This window comes from Mus pahari, chromosome 13 (assembly GCF_900095145.1).
Source record: "Mus pahari chromosome 13, PAHARI_EIJ_v1.1, whole genome shotgun sequence".
NCBI classification, from domain to species: Eukaryota; Metazoa; Chordata; class Mammalia; order Rodentia; family Muridae; genus Mus; species Mus pahari.
The window spans coordinates 92066384-92079712 of record NC_034602.1 but is presented as its reverse complement, the minus strand read 5'-3'; the positions used below and the strand labels follow the sequence as shown (position 1 = coordinate 92079712).

General features: G+C 46.2%; 1 protein-coding gene across 7 annotated transcripts in view; it reads right to left on the bottom strand.

Annotated features, from left to right (window-relative positions):
* Aff1 (AF4/FMR2 family member 1) overlaps positions 1 to 13329 on the bottom strand; it is a 161771-nt gene that overhangs the window by 24359 nt on the left and 124083 nt on the right. For all 7 annotated transcript variants that reach the window (XM_029544935.1, XM_029544938.1, XM_029544937.1 and 4 more), the window contains 5 exons: positions 12781 to 12817; positions 11526 to 11577; positions 4445 to 4499; positions 4299 to 4336; positions 2007 to 2169 (listed from right to left, as the gene is read on the bottom strand). In XM_029544935.1, coding sequence (XP_029400795.1) covers positions 2007 to 2169; positions 4299 to 4336; positions 4445 to 4499; positions 11526 to 11577; positions 12781 to 12817 — 345 coding nt within the window. The remainder of the gene's footprint in view (positions 1 to 2006; positions 2170 to 4298; positions 4337 to 4444; positions 4500 to 11525; positions 11578 to 12780; positions 12818 to 13329) is intronic.

Below are 13329 nucleotides of genomic sequence, written 5' to 3'. Positions count from 1 at the left end.
CCCTCTTCTGGAGTGTCTAAAGACAGCTACAGGGTACTTACATATAATAAATACATAAATCTTTTTTAAAAAGGCAATAAACTGATTCATTACTAATTAAAAATAAAATAAAGCCAGTATGCAGTTGATTATATAACTCATGTAATCCTCAACTAAAAGGGGAGATATTCATTCTAAAGGGGACAAAAACTAGTTAAATACCTAAGGGAAAATGAAAGTAAACTAAGACAAGATATTCCCAAGAGCGAGCCTCACTCAGCAGAGGCCCCTGACCTCACAGAGACACACTTTCTTCACTGCAGGGATTTTTAAAAAGCAACGTGAGATCAGGACAGTTATTCTGACTTTTGATTGGTTGGGCCTTTTGGGGTAGGGTATACTCCTAGCCCAGGCTACCCCCTGGCCTCAGAGTATCAGGGCTAGGTTTATAAGCAGTGAGCTTCATGTCAGTTACTTTTTGATCAATAAGACTACATTTATTTACAATAAAGGTAAGACTAAATCACTATTTTTCTTCTTTGTGTTCTCAGTGGCAGCAGGGACTGGGCCAAGGTCCTAAGAAGAGACATGCCAACAATGAATACATTTCAATTATGCAGCCAAATGTGCTAAACTTAAATCTCACTGGACTCCACTCTTTTTTCTTATTTTTGGTGTTTGTTTTGTTTTGATTTTCAAGACAGGGTTTCTCTGTATAGCCCTGGCTGTCCTGGAACTCACTCTGTAGACCAGGCTGGCCTCAAACTCAGAAATCTACCTGCCTCTGCCTCCCAAGTGCTGGGATTAGGGGTGTGCGCCACCACTGCCTGGCTGGACTCCACTCTTTTATGGAACATTTTCCATGAGTCATCTTGCAAGCATGCATGGTTTTCTTACTAAAGATCAAACACGGGGTTAAGAACACAGTTCAGTGGCAGAGTGCATACTAAGCGTGCCCTGCATTCATGTCCCAGTACCAAAAATAACAAAAACAAAACGAAAACACGCCACACAGAAACGGTGTGACGTATGGTGACTGTCCTAAAGCTGACCTACACGGCACGGCACGGCACGCCCGTCACCCTTCCTCCTCAGATCCAGGAGGCTCACTTCCATACAGTCGGTGCCACAAGACAGCTGAGAGAGCCACAGACCTGCTTTTTAAACTCTATCTAATAAGGCTCCTCGAATGCTCTTAATTCTGACCCAGGTCTGTGAACTGTAAAATCCTCAAAAGAACAAAAAACAAAGGATCGCCCAGCCAGGCACAGTCACACCTAGGAGCACAGTGTTTCTTCCATCTCCGATGCCCTTACCCTGCCCCCTCCCCGAGGCACACAGCCATCTTGCAGGGACAGACACAGAAAAATGTAATGCTGTCAGCTTCATTTCCTGGCATTCTAATCTTAAATACAGAGGCAGGGTTCTCTATAAGGGATGGCCTCATCCAAAAATTTGGTAGCGCTTCCCTCCCTTTCCACGAGCCCAGAGTTCCATGCGGCTCAGACAGTTCAGGGAACAGGAGCCCACGATGGGAAATGTCGTCCTCAGTGCTTCCGGTCTCACTGTTTGCTCATCTTTATGTATTTCCAAACTGTGGGCGACAACAGACTCAGCTGTCCCTACTCTACCCAGGGCAGGACAACCCCTGCAGGGCACTTTGCTATCTATCAATGCACTCCGTGACTTTTACTGCTTCCAAGGCAGAACCGCCTTGCTTCTAGCTCCTGCTTCTTTCATTTCAGCTACAGATTCCTGAATCTTCAAAGAGCTATCATCGACGCTGATACGGTAACCGCTCAACTAAAAACAAGTTTCCTCTTCAAAAGAAAACACGGTGCAAACACTCTTAGGAAGCAGCACTTGGAGCCACAGAGAGGACCCCATCAGGCCTGCCTGGCTCCACTGCTAAGCTCCAAAAACAGTGGGAGAGCACTGCTGACAGGGTCCGCCTGACTGCTCAGTGGGCAGTTCTGACAAGCCAGCATCCTGTCATCTTGCATAGCATTCTGGCGGGGGTGCAGTACCTCGGGAGCCCGGGTCTCCGGGGGCTCATTCTCCTCCTCCTCCTCGCTGTCGCTGGAACTGCTCTCACTCTCAGAGTCTGAGGAACTGTCTGACTCGCTGCTCTCTGACTCCCCACTACTGGAATGTGCTGAGGCCACGGGCTCGGGAAGTGTCTGTGGAGCGCTGCAAAGTAAAGGGAGGGTACCGTTAGAGGATCACGCACACAGGATTTCATCCCCCATTGCTTCTGCCTATCTTTCTGCTCCTACACAGTAAAGGCATCGATGCTGGCTTGTCATCCAGTGGATAGAGGTCAAGGTGTTCGAATCGTGGTCACAGGGTAATGGCAGGAGAGGAAGGAGCTTTTGGTATTTCCCTCCTGAAAGATGCATCGAACTACAAAGGACACCTAATATCAGGGCAGGGCCTAGACAGCCTGCCCGGTTTCCTAAATTAAGTTTTATTAGCACTGCGTGCAGTTGTCACAGGGCATCATGGTTGCTTTCCTGCTGTAGTAGTACAGGTAAGCAGTTACAGCAGAGGCTTACATGTCCCACAAAAGCTACAATTTTTACTATGTGGCTCAAGAATATTACTCTAGATAACTCAAAAGAGAAAGCATAAAAGAAAAGCTAGTGTACAACCCTCCCCCATATTCTCTACATAGGACCTAACTACACAGCTGCCAACAGCTACTGACGACAGAGGGTGTTCGTTGACCGGGTGAGCTCAAAGCACCCAGTCATGGTTCCTGGTGGAATTATACAACAGATCATTCTTTACGACTAGCAGGCCATGAGCAAGTCCAGGTTTTACAGGTTGGCCATTAACTCTAGTCCAGGGAGAAGACATACAGTTCCAAACCATACGCAATCTTAAAGGCTGCCCTAAATGGTATGAGCTAAAGCAGAAATCTTTAATTTTCAACAGTTCCAAGCCTACCTATAATAGAAAACCTACAAAATAAACCCTTATTAAATGGTGAATGATAATGTAATAAAAGTCACTGGCTGGAGTCATTTTAGAGCAAGCACTATCCTAGGACCTCCCCTCTGCACAGAGTCAGCTGTGAAGAAAACTCTTGCTTCTAGCTTATTCCTGGCCTCTGCTGTCGAATGTGCCTCTCCCGGCCGCTGCTGTCACTTGTGCCCTTCCCTTGGCTCTCACCTATGACCAGTTTTGTCATATTTGACATGAGCCACTCAAAATTTTAACAAGATTGTTTATAAATAGACAGGCTGCGTATAGGAATCCATGGGCTGTATAATTAATTTTTCCTTTAGTTTAACCATGTCATCGTTCCTGGACACTCAAATTCTTCCTGGTGACCTTCTCTCTGGGTCGCTGCCCACCTTACAAGGCAGCAGAAGAGCTTGGGTCATTGACGACGAGAGACAGTCATTTTCTACCTTAAGTCAGTGTAGCTAGTGCTGGGGGAAATAGTTTTTTATATCAGTTTCTACTTGCCAAACACAGAGCACTGCTCTTCCATTTGAAGGTGAAAGCAGTAGTTCGCACCCCTAGGCCTCCCCCCACCAAAAAAAAAACCCCACCAGTCAGGAACACTGAGAACAAGTCCTGGAAGAATTCAATGTTACTGATTTTGAAGACAAGCTTTTCTATCAGTGTCACAAGTGCATGGGTTCCTTCGTCTGACTTTTCAAATACTGGTCACACAGAGCCAATGCTCGACTATGTTTAAAGCTTATTTAAGCTCCATACCCCATCTGGCCTCTAACTTTCTGTCTGTCTTCCTGCCTCAATCTCCCAGGTTCAAGGATCACAGGTATGCCTCATCACACCTGGCACAGCGGTGTGTGTGTGTGTGTGTGTGTGTGTGTGTGCATGAGTGTGAACACGCACATGTGTACATGGTAATGCATGTGGAGGCCAGTGGAGGCCACAAGTTGATATTCTGATATTCCGGTGTTTTCTTCAACCAACCTCTGGTTCTGGACAGGGTCTCTCCTGGACTAGGCGAGGCGGGCCAGGCGGGCATGGAATCCGCTTGTCTCCACACCCCTTGACTGTGCGGCCATACCTGGCTCTCTTGCTGAAGGTTGAGTCCTTACACTTGGAAGGGAAGCACCTTACCAAGTCACTTCTCCAACCCCACGGCTCAAAGGAATTTAACATCTAAAACAATGTTCTTCCTCTTGAACAGGGTTAGTGGCCCCCCACCAGCTGGCTCAAGTTTTAAAATAACCAAAATGGCACTTCTCAGCTGTGACTACAAGGCACTTAGTAAGACTTTATTCTCATGGGGTTTTTGAGGGAAAGCAATAGTTTGGGGAGAAATGTGCAGACAGTACCTTGGAGGTGCAGGTGGGGATGGAGGCTTCTCTGCGGCCTGGACATTCGCAGGAAGGGTGAGAAGTTCCAGGAAAGAACAGAAACATGGGTTAACACAGCAACGGGAATAGTCTGAGGCACTTAGGGCATTCAATTCAACACTCACTTGCTCCGTGTCGCTGTCTTCGCTGTCACTGAGCTGTAGGTCATCCTCAAGCATGCTGGGGAGAAGGGACAGACAGTGGAGAATTTAGGAGAATGATTAACTCTATAGAATATGGGCCTAAAGACACGGGGGGGGGGGAGTATACGCAGGGATAAGCTGGAGGCTTGTTTTGATTGCTTGCTTAATTCAATTTTCTAGAAACTCAAGCTTTAACATTTAACGTTGAAATCAGGTCAGCCAAGCTCCTAACGATGCAAAAGCCCCAAATTACACCTGTTTGGAACCCTACAGACAACTTCTGGCAGGCATTTCTAATCTGCCCGAGGACTATGTCCTCAACCCCTATTCAGGGAAAACACACACACACACACACACACACACACACACACACACAAACACACCAAGAAGATGAAGGGAATACACAGACAGTAAATGACCGTGAACCACCTATCCCACGTGATGCTGCCCAATAGAAGTGAGGCATTTAAACAGCGCTAAGCAAACACAAAAACCCTCAAGACAGTCTCTTCACTTTTGTCCAAAGGACACTACTAATATTAAGCACTGTTTGTCATAGACCACCACCACCCCCAAATATCATTCTCTTTTGGTCACTTGGATACAAATCAATGTCAATGTTCCCATTAGTTTAGTTGATAATACAAATGGCCCTGTAGAAAGTATATTTCAATTTTACCACTACTGGTTTTGGTAGGGGGAAAAAAAGTCAGCTTTTTTCCTAAAATTTACATTACTACACATTGCTAGGCATTGGCTTATGACAAATTCTGATATTAAAAATGTTCCTAAACTGCACCCACCCTTCCAATCTTAAACATTTCCCAGGGATCCCCAAATATCAAGAGTGCTCAGTAATGTCTCTCACATCTCTCTCCAAGCATAACACACACACACACACACACACACACACACACACACACACACAAAGTTGTAAGGAAAAGAGAAAAAAAATCTGTTTGTATATTACTTATGTTCCAGGAAGCAAATTAAAATTCCTTCAGTAGATCTCAAAATACCTCCTCAGTCAGGAGTTTTGACCAGGGATTCTTACTGTTGCTCTATGAAGGAGGCCACAGAGGAGATAAATTATAGAACTGGGCTTTTTATCAATAACCATGTGACGTGGCAACTCCACCAAGCAGTTATTTCACCAGCACATGTGCTAATAATCTTCCTGTGTACATTTTTTAAAAAATGAAAACTGAAGCTGGACATGGTAGCTCACTCCTTTAACCCCAGCTCTCAGGATGACACAAAGGCAAGTGGATCGCCACGTTTGAGGTCAGGGCCAGACAGAGAAACCCTGTCTCAAAAAACCAAAACCAACAAAACAAAAAGGTGGGGGGAGAGGGAGAGAGGGAGAGAGAGGGAGAGAGGGAGAGAAGAGAAGAAAGAATAGAAAATTTTAGCTACTTATAAGTTGAAGATCTTGCTCAATGTTTACCAAGTGGAGACCAAATTCCTATTTTACCACGACTAGAGAAACCAGAGCCCTCAGTCATGGAACCTGGCCATTGGCCATCAGAATGGTATGCAAAAATAAAAATAAAAAGTCACTCAACAGGTTTACTGCTAGGTTGGGTTGGCAAGGAGACACAGCAAGAGATAAAAGGTATTATCTTTGGAGAAAAAGAAAATCATAAGGTATATATAACACACTGCAGGTTGGGGGAAGCCTGGCAAAGTTGGTAAAGTGTATTCAGTATTAACCATCCTGGAAAAAAACAAAAAACAAAACCTATAAAGAAACACTGTCTCTTAGCTACCGGGTTTCTTGCACAAAACTAATCTTCCTTAACTTTTCTGTACCACAAATGGTCCTGTAATCCCACTACGCCTCCACTCACAGCAGAGAATCAAAATCCCATGTATGTGGCCCCCTTGGTACTGAATAATACCTAACCACTACAGATGTGCTCTCCTAAGGCAAGTCCAGGCACACAAGAAGTTCTGAGCTCATTCGGAAATAGCAGGTACTGTGAAAGTTCTACAGATTTCTCCCTCTGGAAGTTGTACAGGATGAGAAGTCGATAATAAAACCTGTCTGCTGGGGTAAAAGGTACTCAAGGGGACAGCACTCGGTGAAGGAGCGCTGCTGAAGAGGGGCCTGAGGGCCTTCTACAAAATTAAAATGTAAGAATTCCAGCAGAAAAGGTCAAATGACACCAATCACTTAGGTAAGACACTGGTGCCACTTACATACCACGTGTTTCCCGTGGTCTGAATCTGTGCATAAAATGTCTTTGATAAAGAAATAAAAGGTTAGCCAAGCCTGGTGTGGTAGTGCACACCTTTAACTCCAGTACTCAGGAGGCTGAGGCAGGAGGATCTGAGTTCAAAGCCAGTCTGGTCTACAGAGAGAAATCTGCTCTTAAACGAAGTGCCGTGGGGCAGTGAAATGGTTCAGAGGGTAAAAGCAAGAGCTTGCCAAGTAGGGGGACCAACTCCTGCTGGCTGCCTTCTAGCCACTACACTATCACCATTCATATACACAGTAGGTAGACAGTCAGAGAGAGACAGCCAGATAAAATGAAATCAAGAATAAAACATGCATGGAGGCATGGGCAGGAGGATCAGAAGGTTCACCTCGGCTAAAAATTCCAGGCCGGCCTGAACTGCATACAATTCTCAAAACAATCAATCAAAGAAACAAAAAAAACCCAAAGACCTATGCTGTTCAAAGGGAGACAGTGTTCCAGAAAAGTAACTCTGGGCTGCACACAGTGTGACCACATTTCCAGCACCAGTGAAGTCAGCTTCCACAGACATTACAGACAGCCCTGGCGCCTCTGTGTGACTATGCTCTGCGTTCCGCTCCTCTGGACAGACAGGCCCTAGCAGGCTTGTTTCCATGAGTCACCTCAACATTACTGTGTGAAGACACAGACGCAAGCCGTGCTTTCCTGTCATTACCTAGTACTGGCTTTTTCAAGGATTTCTCTGCCAAAATTCTCAACAAACAAGATCCCCAAAACTATTTAAAATAAGCTCATCTCTGGCTTCATTTTTAGTACCATCTTAGTTATCTGTAACTGCTAGGTCCTGATGGTGGTAGGCGTGTCGATGCACTCATGTGTTCACACCCTATGTGTTCAAACATGGTATGAAAACACAGAACATTACTCCATCTCCCAAATGACTTGGGGGCGTGAGGAGTGGAGGAAGCTGGAATTCCCCAAGTTTATAATGCACTCAGACATTTGTTCCTTTGTGTGCTGTCTGGTCTTTAGGCAGGTTCTCACTATGTAGAGAAGGCTGGCCTTAAACTCCCTGAGACCTGTCTGCATCTGCCTCCTGAGCAAGGCCTGGCATTGGTACATTTACCTCTTGGAGACACAGTCTCATAATGCAGACCAAACTGTCTCCAATCCTGCGGTGATAGCTTTACAGTACCCACTAATTCTGGCTTCTGGTTCCTTTTGGAAATAGGGCAGAGAAATATGGGCCACAATTGCCTGTGGGAGACCATGGGAGGCTACGAATTATGAAGAAAGGAGAGATCATATCATAAACAAAAAATCAAATCCTAAGCCACTAAAGGCTGGAAGAGGGGAGAAGGGGAGGGGAAGAGGGAGGAAGAGGAGGGGAGGGAGGAGGGAATGGAGAGAGGAGAGCAACAGTAGAGCAGGAGGGAGGAGAGAGGACTCCTTACTGCCCCGTCACTGTAAACCTCTAGTTTTCTTCCTTCTCTATGTAACGAGGTCATGGTACATAACATAACCCCAGGTTCTCAATCACTTGAACACAACATGTCCCTTTTCAAAGAAGCCAGCTGTAGCACACTCAGCAGTGTGGGCAACCACAAAAGTCAGTCCACGGCTACAAGACAGCACAAGTGTGAGTCCCTGAAGTACTGGGGCGGCATCTCGACAACTGGATCCCCACCTCACGTAGCCTCACGGCATCTCTTTTTGATGATACCTATCTGCCAGCAACACTCTTGGGTAGAGCTGCCAATGAATATGCACGTCAAACACCGTCAAATACAGGAGCTAACTTTCTATAAAATGGCAGGAGAGAAAAGTGAATTTTCTTAGACTACTATGACTTAGATTAACAGGTCCAAGGAAACTCTATCGCTGGAGCTCATTCTAAGGGGCATGTTGGGATTCGGGGTGCGAGTTTCCAGGAGCAGGAGAAAGGCATCATCCTCCGCATCACAGAGAAGCAGAAATCAAGGAAGTGCCAGAAGGCCGGAGAAGGACAGAGCCTTCCAGCTGGCATGTGGGTGAGCTGTGCTGATTCAAACGGTAGCACAGTAAATGACTCCTGGCGCTCCCTCTGTACCAAGGTACTTATAAACCAGCACTAGAGACAACTTGAATACTCATGTTATTAACAACAACAAAAACAACTACCCCTGGCTACCATTAACTCACCCGACCCTAGGAAACCCTGAAGTCCCAGTCTCTTATTCCTTTACTCAAGGCAGGGGTTGAGGCAATGAATAAATAAATGATGGTAAGCACCCTTCCATACTGCTCATCCCTGAGATGGGGACTCAAGCTGCAAGAACAGTGGGGTGTGCTCTACAGCTTCGATGGCCTGAGGCCTGCAGTCCTCCTGAGGGGCTGCCAAGTGCCCTGCGCTCCTGGCAAGGAACTGCACGGGACACGACAACCTTAGGAAGAGGAAACGTTCTGTGTGTTGTCCCACAATTGTAGATCTACATCTTGGGAAGGAAGTGGACCAACAGCCAAGTGCCACTAAACAAACACATCCTCCCCTGAACTCGGAGGCAAACAGTACTGATACTGTAGCTAATCAGTTGCCAGCAGCCAGGGTTCGCTGGAAAATAACGAGAGCATAAGATATGCACACACATATATTTGGCTACCACTGTGCTCGCTTCTGGACCCAAGACTAAACAGAAGCAAGAGTAACTGCAGACCCAGGGGTAGGGAGTAGGGCCTCACTCTAGAATTAGTTACTTCTAGAGATAGCAAGACAAAGGTTGCTCTTCCCTTTCACACCAAAGCATAAATAACCCTTGTAATTCTCAGCTACATTAGTGAGACTCAAGGTTGTCACTGATCAAATTAGCCACTAGCACTAAGAAAGCTACCATACCAACTGTTGAGAGTGTTATAGCATAAATAGACTGGAATGCCGTACCCGCTCAATCTCCACTAAAGGCCTTTGTTCAAGGGGTACATTTTACTTTAGCACTTCTCAATGCCATGGACCCATTGCCCCACAGCACTACCGAGTCAAGCATTATTATCCATCCACCCAGCCTCAGCAGCACCTCTGGCACACTCTTCCTACACCCACCTGACTGCCTCGGTGGTCCTGATTTTACCATACCCTGATGAGCATCACGGGTACTCGTTTCAAAAATGAATGAGTAGTTTTTATTTAGAGGATTCCATCAGGAGGTGTAAGTACATTTGCAATGGACTTTCGGGCTTCTGTGAGTTCCATGGTTGCTATGGTGTTGCTAGGACACCAGAGCTGCGTGTGATGGACAGATAGAGAAGTGATTCCTGCCCACTCCCTCTCAGGTTGCTTTGGATGCAGCAGCCGGCCAGCCCTTCCTCCTTCACTCTCAAGCAGACTCGGTCACTTCCTGCCCTAGGTGCCACTGCTCTGCTGATCCAAGTGAGCCCTCCTGGATGCCATAAAGCAATGGCCCAGACCTTTTTCCATGACCAAGGCTGATCCCCAATCTCCAACCATCAGAGACAAGTGCAGACAGAGTACGGCAGCCTGGGGCAGTGTCACAGACTCCCGTGAGATTGGTCCTTGGCCCTAGTTGTTCTTCCATAGTCTAAGCTAGTGACTCAAAACTGCCAGAAGGCATGACAACACAAAACAGAAATGGGGAAACCCAAGTGACATAAGTTTGGTGAGTTTTGTCTTTTTCAAAGAGAGGACACTAACAAGGAGAACCCCTCATCCACCAAGTACACATTAAAATACATTCTGTTCAAGCAAAAATAAAAAATATTTAAAAACCACCAAAACAAACAAACAACCCCCAAGCCTCCAGAAGATGAAAATTCATCTATCAAAACTCTTAGGCTACTGTTCATCTTTCTGTGTTGAAATGAAAATCACCCCTACAGTGATATGTAATAATTTCTCTGACTCATCTGACACGTTTTAGCAATGCCCTTCCCCCAAAACACAAGGAACAAAGAAGAAGAAGAAGAAGAAGAAGAAGAAGAAGAAGAAGAAGAAGAAGAAGAAGAAGAAGAAGAAGAAGAAGAAGAAGAAGAAACAGGCTAGAAGAGCGATGGCTCAGCATATAAGATCACTGGCAGCTTTTCTAGAGGACCAGAGTTTAAGTCCCAGCACCTACAGGGTGGTACACAACCACCCATAACTCCAGTTCCAGGGGATCTAACACCCTCCTCTGGCCTCCTAGGGCACAGGGGACACACAGAAGAAAGAGGCGGGATTCTGAACTCTGAGAGCATCTGCAACATCCATCTAAGCAGTCACTGTGCTGCTGACATCACAGACACGGAGGGAGAAGCCCGAGTAGGTCGCCTCCCTCTGTCCCTAGCAATTACTTCCAGGGGAAGCAGTAAGGAAATAGTAACTGGTTACTTTAAAGAAACAAATTGGGTCAAAATGCTGAGTGAAACACCTATAACATGAAGGCCAAGTGTTCCAAAATCCCTGACTACATCGGAGGTGTCTGACCTGGCTAAGAACAGCAGGTAGTAGCCAGGACACTGACAATAAATGGGCTGGGAAACGGCAGAAAACCTCATTCCATACACCCCCCAAATTTAATTTCCAGAGCTAGGGTTACTTAAGTTTGAAATTTTAAAAGCCAAAGCCTTTGGATTTCCATGGACAATGCATAAGTAATAGCTCAAAACCTTTCTTTCCAGAAAACCCCTTCAGCACATTCTCCTACAGTGCATAAACCCTGAATCAGCCATTACTGGTGGTCATTTCTGCCTTCTACAGTGAAGCCCTTTTATGAACTCATTAGCTGAGAGCAGGGGAGGGAGGGGCAGCCTACATAATGGGCTTACACGGGAAATTTGAACGCTATATTATCAAATTTTAATACACGAAGGTTGCTTTTCCCTTTTTTACTTACGAAGTTCCTTGCTGGGGATCAGGGTGGGTTCTTGAAGGCGTATCATATTGTTCTGTGGGGAGGAAGATACAGTCAGAACAGCATGGAAACAGGTTTATACAACCAACCATTCGCTCTGAGTTCCCTCTTGTCTGCTTTTTCCAGTTACCCAGGCGCATTTGCACTTGATGCAGCCTCTCGGGATGGCGTTTATGATCTTGTGAAAGAGAATGCTTGTATGGAAATGGCAGCAATGGACTTTTAGCCAGAGCACAGAGCTTGAGGGGGGCACCCAATCTGCTCATAACTGAGGGGACAGTTTCTGTTCTTGATGACTAGGCCCTTAAGGGTGCTCCATGACAATTCTGTTCTCAAATCCCACCTGGCTTGACTCTCGGGTCCATCCATGTTTGCAAGGCTCTCTCCCACACCTGTCCTTCCCATAGTCTAATTCATTCACTCAGCTGCTATTTATAGACAGCCTGGTAGAGACCAATATGTATACAGACATCTGTCCCAGTCTGCAAAGGTGCCTGAGGGACACGAAACTAAACATCCACAACCCAGGGCAGTCTGAGGTAAGTACAAGGGGCAATTATGTAAATTTACTGTCCTGAGATTCCAGAGCAGTCTACCAGTAATGACCAAAGGCCAATTACAGAAAGCTTGCAATGGCCGAATCAGAGAGAACATGTGGGATTCTGCCAGCAGCGTGAATGCAGGAAGACCTTCAGGAAGAAGGAGAGCCCATGTGGAGAGATGGAGGTCAAACCCTGGGTCTCTCCCGCGTGAGGTTGGGTGTGCAGTGTGCGGTGGCCAGCAGGAACAGGGGTGAGAGCCAGGTTCACAGAACCGGATCCAGGACAGAAAGTACAGGGACACAGCACAGGGGTGCCACAGAGAGATTCATCCCCGAGGACTGTACTGATGTATCCGAAAGGCAACTAAAAGTAAGGCCATGTGCCAGCTGGGAAGCTGCTGATGTGTCCACACAGGGACAAGGAACGGGTCAGGGGACCAATGCTGGGTAAGCTACTCTTAAACCGCACTTGCAGTTACCCACTCTCTCCTCACGGTGGCAGCAGCTCTCACATTTTCAAATTGTCCCATGGCCTAGACATCTAGAGCTCCAAGAGCCAAGAATTTACAAGGACTCTGATGGGAAGACATCCTGGCCAATGCAAACTGGAAATCTTTAGGTGGCCATGTTGTGTAAGCATGGGCGTAAGAAGCAAGACACTCAGATATTCTAAAACATAGGTTTTGGAACACTTACTGTGACTCTGGGTGGCAGAACTGACGTGCAGAGGATCCTAAGAAGAAAAGTTCACCATCAGAGCTGTGTGGCTGGCGGACAGCAACACCATGCAGGCTTTATAGCAAACGATATTTTCATAAAACTCAAATTTGGAGAAAACAATGTAGCGATGGTGAAGAGAACACCTCATGAAGCAAAGCACCCGCCTCCCTCCTACAGGCAATCATCAATCACACCAAACAGACAAGATGGACACTGACTAACCCGATCTCTGCGTGTTATCAAAGGATCTTCTTTGTTTAAAAGTACTGCTATAAACGGGGTGGAATAAGCGGGTAAATCTGGGGTTTGTAGGTAGAGCTCCTCAAATCATTACCATGGAAAAGGTTCTTAGAAATATGAATGTATGTGCACCAAGCCAGACAGACCCCGTGCTCAGGAATCATGCTAAAGGTTACTTAAAATACACTGGGGGCTGGTGAGATGGCTCAGTGGGTAAGAGCACCCGACTGCTCTTCCGAAGGTCCGGAGTTCAAATCCCAGCAACCACATGGTGGCTCATAACCA